The sequence below is a fragment of the Dipteris shenzhenensis genome, chromosome 13, assembly GCF_047967505.1.
Source record: "Dipteris shenzhenensis isolate YYH24624 ecotype China chromosome 13, Dip_SZ_1.0, whole genome shotgun sequence".
NCBI classification, from domain to species: domain Eukaryota; kingdom Viridiplantae; phylum Streptophyta; class Polypodiopsida; order Gleicheniales; family Dipteridaceae; genus Dipteris; species Dipteris shenzhenensis.
In genome coordinates, this window is record NC_141608.1 from 40,414,043 (window position 1) to 40,428,444 (window position 14,402).

General features: G+C 43.5%; 1 protein-coding gene across 5 annotated transcripts in view; it reads left to right on the top strand.

Moving 5' to 3' along the window:
* LOC147895397 (cyclic nucleotide-gated ion channel 2-like) overlaps positions 1–13,846 on the top strand; it is a 40,638-nt gene extending 26,792 nt beyond the window's left edge. For all 5 annotated transcript variants that reach the window (XM_087383639.1, XM_087383643.1, XM_087383640.1 and 2 more), the window contains one exon: positions 12,922–13,846. In XM_087383639.1, the coding sequence (XP_087239765.1) occupies positions 12,922–13,458 (537 nt within the window). In that variant the 3' untranslated portion in view covers positions 13,459–13,846. The remainder of the gene's footprint in view (positions 1–12,921) is intronic.
* Positions 13,847–14,402: the final 556 nt, after the last annotated feature.

Consider the following 14,402-nt stretch of genomic DNA (forward strand, 5'->3'; position numbering starts at 1 on the left):
CGTGACTTCGCCTCCTCAATCAAAGCCCTAAGTGTGAAGATATGATCTAGAGTCGAGTGCTCTGCACGAAATCCTGCCTGCCCTCTAGCTCTCATACCTGTCGCCTCGGCATGGTCATTTATATGTCCTTCTAGAATGGTCGCATAAATCTTGGCCATGACATGGCCAATCATAATGGTCCTATACTTCGACGCCTCCAAAGGATCCCCCGACTTGTGTATGGGTACTATAGTATTTTCTAGCCAACTAGGTGGAAGACCTGTACAAATGGACTCGTTAAAAAGACGGGAGAGGACTGTAGCTAAGGCATCAATCCCATGGATTACATACTCCGCTTGCAATCCATCATGGTCCTTAGCTCTCCCAGTCTTCAAACGATGAACTGCTGCTCGGACACTACTGGATGAGAATAAGGCAGAGGAGGTGGGTCTAGGCACATGGGATAAGTCGATCTGTGGCTGGTCTGGAATATTATATAAAGTGGAAGTATAGGCAAGCCAAACCTGCGGGTCTGTAAGAGGAGTTTGAGATTTCAAGCGAAGGAATTTCTTCCAGAATTCCTTGGAATCACAGCTGAAAAGTAAACTTCTCAGCTCAGCCTCATTCCGGGCTAGAAATTGGCGCTTTTTGCGTGGCACCTGTAAAGAATAAGGGAGAGAGATAGGAGACTCAAGTTCAGCTTTCTTCACAACACACAAAAGAGAGAGGACACAAGGTTGGAGGGTGAAGCCTTTCTTCACTTTTGCACACAACAACAATACAATAGAAGAGGGAAATACCCTATATGTCAAAACCTAGAATACGTGGTTCATATGTGAACCCAAACCAAAAGCATACGTGGTAGTCTAACTACACCACGAGTACAACTAACATAGGCGGTGACATAAATGATAGTCATCCAGGAGATATGTCGGGGATAGAGCTTGATATCTCAACACTCCCCCTCAAGCTCAAATCCATCTCACGTACACCAAGCAAGCTCCTAAATCTGCGAAGCTTCTCGGTACCCAATGCCTTCGTAAAGATATCAGCCACCTGCTCCTCAGTGCTGACATAGACAAGATCAATCTCACCAGCTAGAACCTTCTCTCTCAGAAAGTGATAATGCACCTCAATGTGCTTCGTTCTAGCATGATAAACTGGGTTATTAGCAAGCATGATGCTGCTAATGTTGTCACAATGAATGACAACTGCTGCATGAACTGACTGTCCCATATCTGCAAGTAGCTTCCGTAACCAAGCTACCTCACATGCAGCCATTGCTGCACCCCTGTACTCAGCCTCTGTGCTCGACAAGGCAACTGTTGGCTGCTTCTTGCTGCTCCAACTGATGGCACCACTCCCAAGGGAAAACATAAAACCACTAGTAGATCTCCTGTCTGAGACACTACCAGCCCAGTCAGCATCTGTGTATCCATGTACCTGTAATGCACACCCAGCTTCATAAAACAGTCCATAATGCAATGTGGACTTCACATACCGCAGTATGCGCCTAGCCGCATCCAAATGTGGCTTCCTTGGTGCCTGCATAAACTGACTCACCAGCCCCACAGCATAGCTCAAATCTGGTCTGGTTATAGTCATGTAAATCAAGCTACCTACTATGCGCCTGTACATAGTAATATCTTCAAGAAGCTCACCTGTTTCTGCATTGAGCTTCACATTCTGCTCCAATGGAACAGAAATAGGCTTACAGCCTGTCATCCCATATTTGGACAGCATGTCCAAACCGTATTGCCTTTGCAACAGCCATATCCCACTCGGGGATCTAATAACCTCAATGCCCAAGAAGTAACGCAGCTCTCCCAAATCCTTCATCTCAAATTTCTGCTTCAACAGCAGCTTCACTTCATTAATGTCTGCATCACTATCACCTGTAATAATCAAGTCATCAACATAGATGACTATAAGCACAATCCCTCTGTTTGTCCTTTTCACATAAAGTGAAAAATCTGAATTGGAAATCTGAAATCCAATAGTGACAAGATATTGCCCTATCTTGTCTGACCATGCCCTCGGCGCCTGTTTTAAGCCATACAAGGCTTTGCGCAACCTGCATACAAAATCGGGGTGTGCATTATCCTCATAACCTTCTGGCTGCATCATATAAACCTCTTCCTGCAAGTCACCATGCAAGAAGGCATTTTTCACATCCATCTGATGCAAAGACCATCCCTTTGCAGCAGCCATGGCAATTACTGCTCTCACGGTTGCCATCCTTGCAACTGGGCTGAAAGTTTCCTCATAGTCAATTCCATATGTCTGTGCAAAACCTTTGGCAACCAATCTTGCCTTGTACCTGCTAACAGACCCATCAGCATTGTGCTTTACTTTGTAAACCCACTTGCAGCCAATAGCCTTCTTATCATGAGGCAAAGGCATCAAATCCCAAGTGTGGTTTGCATCCAAGGCAGCCATCTCTTCATCCATAGCTGCTTCCCAATTTTTATGCCCTGCTGCATCCTCAAAACATGTGGGCTCTGGCTCCTCTAGAACCTTGACCATATAAGCATAGTGATGTGCTGTATACCCATCATATCTCAGCCTGTCAACTGGATACTTAATACGAGTGGACCTCCGTACAACTGGATCAGTTGCAGGAGTCTTTAAATCATGCCTGCTTTTCCTTGCACCAGGTGTAACAACAGAAGGAATCCCAAGTTCCTCATCAAGGCTCATTTCAGAGCCACTTGACTCTCCATCAACATGAGAGCTACCAGCAGACACATCAAACACTGGAGCATGGTCCACTTTTTCTTTTCCCTTATGTGATACCTGCACAACACTATCAGGACTGCCATGTGACGATTCACTAGATCTCAATCTCCCTGTCCATGCATTAGATCCACTAGTAGAGGACTCTCTGGGTCCACTCAAGGCTTGAGATTGCTGCTCTGCATTTATTGCAGCATTCCCATTTCCTGCATCTGCATCTCCTACCATAACAGTTGGTGCATACCAGTTGCTCATTTCATCAAAAACAACATCTCTGCTCACTTGCATTTTGCGGGTGGAAGGGTTATAACAGCGATACCCTTTCTGGTGCTGAGCATATCCAATAAAGATGCATTTTTCTGCCTTTGGATCCAGCTTTGTTCTCTTCTCATCAGGAACATGAACATAAGCTATGCAACCAAATACCTTCAAGTGAGAAATATCTGGTTTTTGGCCTGTATACATTTCTTCAGGCGTCATGCCATGGACAGCTGCAGTGGGGGTTCTGTTCATAATATAAACAGCAGTTGCTACTGCTTCAGCCCAAAAATAATCAAGCATGTTTTTCTCATTTAGGATCGCCCGTCCTACTTCTGCAATATGCCTGTTCTTCCTTTCTGCAACCCCATTCTGCTGAGGGGTAGACCTGCATGAGTACTTCCTTTGAATTCCCTGTTCTTTCAGATATTCACAAAATTCTTCTGAAAAGTACTCTCCCCCTCCATCAGATCTTAGCACTTTAATATGCACACCTTTCTCTTTTTCAACCATGGCCTTAAAAGCCTTGAAATGGCTGAACACTTCACTTTTGTGCTTCATAAAATAAATCCACACCTTCCTAGTGTAGTCATCAATAAACGTCACATAATAATGGCATCCACCAATAGAAGCAGCTTTGGTTGTCCAAACATCTGAATGGATCACTTTCAAAGGTCTTCTGCTCACCTTAGCATTTTTGGGAAATACATGTCTGGCCTGCTTACCCATTTGGCATGCTTCACATACCTTTTGCATTCCCTCAACTCTGAATTTAGGCAAACCTGCAACAATGTTTTTCGTTTGCATAGATTTCAGCCTTTGTATATTCACGTGCCCAATGCGCTTGTGCCATATCTCAATATCTGCAATGACACCTCTCCCATGCGCAAACATAGCAGCTTTCACCTCAGGCATATCAACATCCAAGGTGAACATTCTACCATTTTTGTTGCCTTTTGCAACCAAGCGGCACTTATTTTTCAGGTCCTCAACAAAGCATCCATCAGGATTAAATCTAACCTGCAGACCTTGCTCAACCATCTGGCCAACTGAAACCAGGTTCTTAGTGATTTTTGGAACATGAAGTACATCTGCCAAGTACTTCGTTTTGCCATCCTGCATAGCCAATGGCACTTTACCAACCTGCGTAATTGGGTGCGCAGTATCATCACCTGTTTCAACATAACCTGGCTTATCCAAATTTCTGACATCATGAAACCACTCACCATGACTGGTCATGTGGTTAGAGGCACCTGAATCAACATACCAAACATCATTGCAAGCTGCAGCATCTCCTGACATGGAGTTAACCATATGCTGCATCACAAAAAGGTGCTCATTTCTGTCGTCACCATGCCCACTTGATGATGCATAGTTGCTTTGCTGCAACTTTCCACTTTTGATGTCATTCTGCTTTTTATAGCATGTATTCTCCTTGTGTCCAGGCTTTCCACAATAATAGCATTCTGTGCTGCTATTTACTTGCTGGTTCCTTTGCCATGAACCACGGCCTCTTTGGCTCCCCCTGCCTCTAGAACTACCACGTCCTCCTCCATAGGACTGGTTTTCCTGTTGTTGCTGTTGATTCTGATTTCCTGCACGGCCACCAGAACGGCCTCTTCCTCTACCTGTATTCGAGTAGAAAGCAGTCTCTTGAGAAGTTGAGGTGGCTGAACCACCATTCCTTTGCTCTTCACTCAGCAAGAGAGCAATAAGTTCCTGAAAATCAGGAAATGTTTCACGGACTCCAATGGATGTCCGAAATTGTGCATAATCTTTCCCAAGACCATTCAAGGTCACGGACACTAAGTCCTCATCATCAACAGGTGCTCCAATGGAGGCAAGAGAATCTGCAAGGCCTTTCACCTTCAAGGAATACTCATTTATATTCAGATTTTTCCTTTGCACATTGTGCAACTCCTGCTTTAGCTGCATCTTTCGTGCTTTGGTATTTGTGCTATACAGCTTCACCAATGTATCCCATGCCTCCTTAGGCGTCTCTAGATCCTGTATATGCACAATCATAGAATCTGAAATGCTAACGGACAGCCAATACAGGCATTTTCTGGCTTTTTCATGCCATTCTTTAAAGGCCTTCAATTCAGCAGGAGTGGGAGCAGCACCCAAAACTGGTTCTGCAGTTTCACCACTGATGTAATCCCAAACTCCCTTTCCCATAAAGAAGTTTGTCATCCTGAACTTCCATGCTTGGAAGTTGTTCTTGTCAAGCTTCTCACTGACAATGGTAGACAGATTCTCAGACATTTTACAAATCACGAATTGCAACAGCAACCTGTAAACACAGCAAATGCCTCAGAAGGGCAAATAGCAAAACTTCTGCAAAGAGCCTCACAGGGGCAGATCTGCAACACTGACGAAAGTGGTATTTCACCACACAGTCACTTCCTCGTGACAATTTTGCATCAACAGGCAACAGGCATGAATCTGCAACTCCCAATATCTCTGCACATAGGCATACGATGCAATTTCTGTGGCACCTTTCCACCGACTAGCCGCGCGGTGGTCGCACAGCAAAAACAGGGCCTTTTTCTGAGTGCCCGCGAAGAACTTCCGCCTTCAAAACGGGCCCCGAAACGGCCTCAAATCAGAAAAATAAAGTCGCGCAGGGCTTCGCCCTATCCCGTAGCATATACTGCGCTCTCGCCGCACCGCGAAGGGCCTCTCAATCTGAAGCAGTGCACTCCTGCACTTCTGGCTGTGCTACCTGCAGAGATTTGCTCCCAAACTCGAAATAGGAAAGCTACAATGGTCCTCTTACCAGGACACCACAAACTTGGCTAGCTTTCTTGAGCTCCTTACCACGAACAAGGCTCTGATACCATGTAAAGAAAGAGGGAGAGAGATAGGAGACTCAAGTTCAGCTTTCTTCACAACACACAAAAGAGAGAGGACACAAGGTTGGAGGGTGAAGCCTTTCTTCACTTTTGCACACAACAACAATATAATAGAAGAGGGAAATACCCTATATGTCAAAACCTAGAATACGTGGTTCATATGTGAACCCAAACCAAAAGCATACGTGGTAGTCTAACTACACCACGAGTACAACTAACATAGGCGGTGACATAAATGATAGTCATCCAGGAGATATGTCGGGGATAGAGCTTGATATCTCAACAGCACCAAACGCTTGTAACTCTTCTTGGTCTCAATGAGGAGGGGAGACTTCTCCTGTGTCTCAAGGCGAAGCTTCCTGCGGAGTTCTTTACACTCCTCATCATACCATCCATTACAAGGCACAAGACCGACTGGTGGAGGACCGGATGTGTGGCAAGTGACGGGGAAGGACTTGTGGGCTGCCGAGATGATGGAGGTATGTACAAGGTCCCACCGATCCTGTGTGGAGGGTAGGGCATCGAGAAAGTGCGGACGGAGAAGACTACTCAGGTGCTGGCTATAAATATCATTGAACTGGTGGTCAAAATGAACCTCATAGTATGGCTGACGCTCATGATGTCTAGAAGGGGGGGCATGAGGAATCTGGGTAAGAATAAAGTGCAGACGTGCATGATCGGCTGAAGGCATAAGAGGGTCGACTGTGAGGTTATGTACAAAAGGGATTAAAGTCGGGGGACCCAAGACGTAATCAATGACGCTCGTACCACCACCCGCGAAGGGAAAACATGTGGCTGTGGATGAATGCGGCCACTGTCGAAGTCCATTATAAATGACCATGCCATGCGATGAGAGAAGCTCCAATAGGCGATGTCCCTGATCTGTCACCTCTACCCCTCTATCTGAAGATAAGCGTGGAAAACTCTCATCTGGGGCAGCTGGAACTAAGACTGGGTCCTCAACAAAGTCCAAAATCTCTGCCTATCTGTCTGATGTCCTCGCGTTGAAGTCTCCTAAAAGGATGACCTCTCCGCGGCGTGAGTACTCCAATACATCGGCTGACAAATCCTCAAAAGGTGACTGTCCTGGTCCATCTGAGGCATAACGAGACTATCTCGGGGGAAAGTAGCATACTGCAATAAACAAGTCTCTCAGGGGGGGTCTCCTGATCCGTACCCAAAGATATCTGGCCCGATAGTCTCTCCTCACGACTGTGAGTATCGATCTGAGATGCTCTCTATAAAGAACTGCCACACCGCCAGATCCTCTGACTCCTCCTGATCGTCTAGTCTGCTGTCGAAAGACAGACTCCCAGGCATACCCTGTCACCTGCGGCAAGCCTCTCTCTGGGCTCTCATGGGTCTCTGTAAAGAAGACGATGTCCTGATCAAAAAAGGCCTCTCGTAAGTTGCCAGGCTGAGCTGTGAGGGAACCATTACAGTTCCAAACTGCGAAACTCAAGCTATCTGGCAGGCTACGTGTCCCATAGGCCTCGTGTCGTCAACTGTGGGCTCCAGCCGGGCTAGATCGCATAGCTCCTATCAAAAGTCTGCCCTCTCTGCTGATCACAGCTCACTTGCCCTCACGACGGGCAACATCCCTCTGTGCAATGAGACGTCTATGCTCCTCCCACTGAAGAGCTGTAAGGTCCTCATCCATGTGAATCTGTGGATGGTCCCTTAATCTGAGAGAGAGAGAGAGAGAGAGAGAGAGAGAGAGAGAGAGAGAGAGAGAGAGGTGTATTATTGTCTTCAGGAGACCTCGCGGGTCTATGAGACAAGATACAAGATATATGTAACCCATACAAGCCACTTTGGGCTGAAGCAAAGGGCTCACTAAGGCCCTTGCTGAGTGCTAAGTGCTAAGAATGCAAAAAGCTAGTACAAAATATAGTAGGAAAAAAGAGCAATCAAGTACCACTTAGAACTAGAGCTCCAAGTACATGTGAAGGCTCTATATAACTTGGCTCCCTGATGGCCCTCTAATGTGATGCAAAGATCTCACGTATCTGTGTTTGTCGGACTGTCTCCCCCGGTGGCGGGGGGCGCTTTCTCCTGGATCTCTGTATCCGATGTCAAGAGTATTGTCTCCTCTCTGACACTCCCCTTTGAGGAGGGCTGAGATAGGTCGAACCTCAATCGTGTGTGCTCTGGTCGCCCCACGTGTCCTGTGTGGTCTCCACGTCTCTTGTCCAGTCACATCTTGGTGACGGGTCTCACTGCTGATCTATAGTGCTCTCGTCTCCTCGAGCTCCTCCCCCTCGATCTCATCTGGTGCTGGCTCGGATGCATAAAAATCAGTGACGCGTGTTTGTGCTTGGTTTAGCTCGGTGTCCTGAGGCATCGACTGTAAGGATTTCCTAACACCTGTTGGGGTCTCTAGTACCCATGGTCTATTTCTGACACCTTCAGATTGGCTTCGGGGTGAGCCTTGGTGTGTTGGGCAATGATGGTTAGCTGAATGAGGGAAGATCAAGATCATGTGGTGCTTAAGTGTAAGGCGGATGTGATCTTTAGAGCCTTTGTAGGAGCTGCATGTAAAACTCGCGTGTTGCATGTTGCATGTAGGAGTTGCATGTTGAACTCACATGTAAGAATTGCATGTAGGACTTGCATGTAGAACATGCATCTAGGAATCACATGTAGGACTTGCATGTAGAACATGGATGTAGGAGTTGCAAGTAGAACTTGCATGTTGAGGATTCTAAGAGAGATTATTCCTAGTCTTATGCAAGTACAAGTGGAGCTTTGCCGCTACTTTACACACACATTTTGTGCTATGTAAGTCCATGTTGGCACAGAGACAACAATTATCATCATGTCAGACATGAAGTGAAGAAAGGGATGATAATGATTGAACATTGTCCCACTTCTCAGATGCTTGCAGACATTCTCATCCTTGAGTGTTAGAATGGGATTTAAAAAAATCTAATTAAAGGATTAAAATAACTCATAAAAACTATTCTAAACTAGAATAACCGATCAAATGCTATAACTAGAAAATAAGATATCAGAAATTGTTTTTAGCCTTTTTACAGTTTTTTCAACCTGCTTTTGTGCTTTCTCACCTTTCATAAGCTTTTTGCTTTCACCCAAGGTCTACCAGAAGATTGCAATCAGTCTAATTGCTCCTCTTGCAAATTTGCACCCTCTCCCTGCTGCTTCCTTACTCTCACTTGCTGCCCTTTGAGGAATCCCTGCTTCTCAGCTTTTGCACTCACTTCAAGGAGGCTGAACAAAGTCCTCCGGTGGCTTCGTGATAAAACTAATTGGGGCCAGGTCCTAAGTGATGAAATATTATGTCTTGATTTCAGGTTCTGTTTTTCACCCGGAAGCCCAATTAAAAGTGACTTTCAGATTTCGTTTTTCATGTATAGGCCCTTCTAAACTGACTTTATTTATTCATAACGTATATCCTTTGAATCCTGAAGATTCTCTCCATGTTTAGGTCAAAAACACTAATGATTTCTGATTTGAACTGTGTTTCAAAGATTGAGAGACAATTCGGTGCCTCTTTTGCTGAGGTTGGCGAGTTTTTGGTGTCTCTTGTCCTGTTTTTATCAGGGGTTTCCATTGGTTACTTTCTTTGTTTCCCTACAATTTTATATATTGAGTTCTCCCTCTCCCATTTTTCATTCATTAGGGAGATCATTGATTACTATCGTTGTAATAAAGAAATCTACCATGGGATCAAACCAGGTAGGGGGTGTGCGTCATTCACAACCCATTGGGAGCTGTATGCTTCTTCTTTTCACACACTCCCCTTTAGTACCTTTTGCTCCTCACCCTCCCAAAAGAAAGTGTTTCTATTAAAGGCTATCAAAACAGTACAAAATGTCAGCCATCCTTGAGGTCTAAAAGAGAGTCTTGGCTGCCTTGCAGCCTGCTTCTCTGGTTCCTGGCTCACCCCTTATGTTACCCAGGAGCAAGTGCCAACAACCAATGAGGTGGGATAAACAACCTGTGGCAGATTCTTCGATCCATGAGAAATGAAGTATGCTTGCAAGTGAGGCCTTGTAGAAACACTCATGCTGCGCAGTGGTCTTCCTTGAACTCTCTATACCGTGCTCCCAAATCATGCACAAGGTATAGTTAATGTTCCATATGTTGATGACGGTGGTGGAATGTCAAATTTGTTGTCTGCTCTCGTCTCAAGGTTGCATTGTGCTACCTGTGTGTTCTAGGCCATGATGCTAGCAACAGTCTCTGAGACATTGTCCTCCGGAGGACTCAGGGCACTATTTGGAGGGTGGGAGAGCTGGTGTATCCCTGGGCTCATAAGTATCCTCCCCTCACCCATGAAGCTGGTAACATATTGACGAAGGTTTGCCTCCCCTTGGTTAAATAGGCTACCATCTACCACGTAGATACTTGTTGGACACGCCAGGCTCTCGCTACTATTCTGAGCGAGCACTCCTAGATCTTGTGCGCTAAAGGGAAGCTTCATAGAAATATGGGAAATAATCTCTTCGATCTCTAGCCAAGTGGAAGTAATAGGTACCTTACCCCATTTGCTGGAGTGAGGAGGCCACCATTAGTCACTAGGTTAAAAAGTAGGTACCTTTCATGGTTGAAGGTTGGTGTAGAGCCTAGACCAAAATTTAGTGAGCGCCTCATTTACTCTAGTTGATGCTGCTTCATAAGGGGTTTATGTGAGGCGGCTTTCGTGGGAGGTGGCTAATTGCCAATGCGGGCGGTATGAGTAGAAGGACACCCACACTGTCCTTGTAAATCACCATGCGTCCACAGCTGAAAGCCACCTCCATGGAGCCTAAGGTTGTCTTCAAAATGATGATGTGGCATTCGATGCCATGTTGCAGGACCATTTGTATGTATGGATGATACGCTCAAAGTAAGGGTGGCTATGGGAATTTTACTTTGACTCAATTTAATACCAATATTTATAAAAACCAAAAGTAATGTAAAAAGAATCATGATAAGGTTAATATTATCTTGTTAAAAATATTTTATAAGCATTTAATAAATTATAAAATATTTATTAAAAATAAAAGCTATCAATAATTAATTGTAATTATAATGATACAATACTTGCTAATGGTAAAATACATTCTAATTGTAATCATAATGGTAAAATACATGCTAATGGCTAAAGTAGTCTTTAATTATCCGAGGCTATAGAGAAAGTAATTCATAATGAAAATAAGTGATTATTGACTTGAAATTTATAGTGACTGGAATGATCAAATGCCTTTACCATGAAAAAATCAATTAAGAATTCAGCTTTTAGAAATGATATATACACAGTTTGAGCCACAAGAGTAGGGAAAAATAAGAATAGGAAAGAGAGTACAAGAAGAAAGGTGTTCTGCTTACATTAAGAATATTGATAATAAAGGCAATTCACAGTAGGTATAGTGGATAGTGTTTATTCTTATCTTGTCTTTTTTTATTGAATTTATTATAAATAGATCAAACAATTGGCGTTTATTTTATCATGGTTAGTTATTGCTACTAAGGCATGCAAGCCATTTATGAGTACCACATTATCCTTTGTTGTCAGCTCGAGGCATACTTAAGTCAAAGAAGGCAAACATGGACTCGATCGTGATCTTTTAAAAAAAAGACCATGTCTTACGTATAGAAATACAAAAATGATTTTATGTTGCATCCTAATTAAACACTTAATGTAAGTAATCATAGTATGCAGAGAACATTTTGCCTGAAGTATATCACATAAAGTGACTATTGAAATAAGGTGCGTTTGGTATTTATCAGACTGTTTTACTTGAATGTACTGTGAGAGGCATGTTGTTTATCGTGTTTAAAGTCCTCTTGCAATCATGATGGATTTGTATTCAACATCTCAATCCCTGGGAGTGTCAGGTGTACCCAATCAGCTTGTGGTATTCTTGCAATTAAAGGGGGAGCATTCACTGCATTTTCTCATCAAGCAGCACTTGCATATGCACATCCCAGATTTTTTCTTCTTTACTAGAAGGAGGGTATAGAATCTCGGAGTGGTCAAAGTGTGAAGAAAGCTTCCGATTTTGATGATTTGAATTACTAGGTTCCAGATGCTATCGCACAAAGATGGATCATGGTGGTATTATCTTCGAGGGGTAAAATGAATTGGTAGGATAGACCTGACAGAGACTTTGAAGACTGACGTATGTTTGACCATTGGAAGTGAGTGAAAGGGACAAATTTGACATATATGTGAATATGAACTTTGGACAGAAGTAAGAAAAAGGACCACACTGTTGCCTCCCTTACTGTATTACTTCCACCTGGATGATTATGACTGATGCCACATCCCACCATGTATAAGAAAACATGCGTGGCTCTGAAGCCAGCAGTGATCTTCTGGCACATATTTGCTGGCAGGCAGGTCCTTCACATATGTTGATGTGTTTGTTGAGGAATTGCAAGGTTCTTTAAAATATTGTCATTGGTTCAAGCTTCAGATTGTGGACCTGTTGGGGTTATTCCTTTCTTAAATCACTGAACAGTAGACATAAATGAGAGCTTGCTCCATTTTTTGTGCAGATTCCCAGTTCTCTATAATGTTTTGAAGGACACTCAATATGTTTGTATTGTTCTGTTAAGATGACTGCTTTTTTTATAGACAACAGGGTTAGTGATGAATATCACAGTGAGTTTTTAAATGCATATGATGATATTATTATCTTTGTACATTAAACTTGAGGTATCATCCATACACACTAACATGTCTTGACAAGCCAATATGCTCATCCTTGCTGTGGTTGATTTCAAGTTTGCAACTAGATTTGTGGTCAATGCCTTAGAAAAACTCTTTTATTGTCCTCCCTGTCTTTCTGTTTTGGCTTATTGACAAGGTAAGCAGTGAATTCCGTGATGAATATCACAGCGAGTTTTTAAATGCATATGATGATATTAGTATCTCGGTACATTAAACTTGGTATGAGGTATCATCCATACACACTAACATGTTCTTGACTTGCCAGTATGCTCATGCCGTGGTTGTTTTCAAGTTTGCAAGTAGATTTCTTTGAATGTGGTCAGTGCCTTAGAAAAACTATTTTATTGTCCTCCCTGCCTTTCTGTTTTGCCTTATTGGGAAGATAAGCAGTGCTTACTGTTTGCATTTCAGGTTGTTAGGGAAGGGGATCCTGTACAACAAATGCTCTTTGTTGTTCGAGGGCACCTCCGTAGCAGTCATGAACTCAGCAATGGGCAGAGGAGCGTGTGCTTTCTAGGGCCTGGAAATTTTTGTGGAGATGAACTGCTGTCATGGTGTCTTCGAATGCCATTTGTTGAGCGGCTTCCTCCCTCATTTGCCACACTGACCTCTGTTGATTCTACTGAAGCCTTTGGACTTGAGGCTCAAGATTTGAAGTTTGTAACAGAACACTTTAGATTTAAGTTTGTCAATGAAACGTTGAAGAGGAAAGCACGATACTACTCTTCTGGATGGAGAACATGGGCTGCTGTCACCATCCAGCTTGCATGGAGGCGTTTCAAGGCCAGGAAATCCAAGGTCTTACTGGGCCAGAGTGCAGAATTCCAGACAATCAGTGACATTGGACCAAGAATCTCACCGTTGGCTCGTTCTCAATCAGAGCGTGACTGCCTTAAATTTTATGCGGCCATATTTACTTCACCCAAACCTCAGGACCACTTGGAATAGGATCTGATTTCTATATTCCAAGGGGGTATTTTTTTGCTTCTATGGGTTGTGCATTTATCTCATTATTGAAACTACAATGTTGTTTTCTTCACAGCTTTAGTCCTTTGTTTAGGGTGCAAAGCTTGTAATTCTGATTCTGGTGCATACACGTGGTGTGCCAAGCTAAGGCTTGTGGCTTACTTGAAGCCTTGCTATACAATTGATATACAGCTTACAAATCCTCCTAATCCCAGAGGCATTTTGGACGCTCCTTTGATACAGCAGCTATTCTATGTTTGTACTAGAGTTACTGTTTCAAGTGGTATCAAAGACACAAGGCAAATCTTGTTAAGTTCAAATCAGAGCACGGGATTTTGAGCCTGATATCTATCTCTGTACAAAAATTCATTGCTAGAAGTGGTCCCAATCAGCAGCTGTCACGTGTCAGCCAGTTGGCAGGTTGGAATTCCAAAGTTAGAATCTGGATTTCTATGCATCGTTGAATTTTCTGGTGCACCTGATTCTAGAGCTGTCCTCATCTCTGCAAAATCTGGAGTATATGGTAGCATTGCCACATTGCATGGATGCTAGCTTTTAGGGGTTAAATGCCACAATTTGCAAGTTTCCGCATAAACTTGCAACAAGCCCTCTAAGTATTGTCACTCAGGTATAGTGGTTTTACCGAACTGGCTGCCATAGTTGGGGAAATTGAAACGTGAAATGGGAAAATGAAAACAGAAACGGAAACATTTTGGGATTTTTGGGAGGGCTGAAACGGAGAAACGTCACGTCAGCAAGGAGGCTTAGAAAACGGGGTATTGAGATTACATTTAGCACAATGAGCACACACATTTAGAAATTAGAATGCTACAGCCTACAGCCTACCTGTAACTGCATCATACATACTACAACTGTCAAATGATTGGATATTTACTTAACACTAAATCTGAATTTTGAAGCCAAGG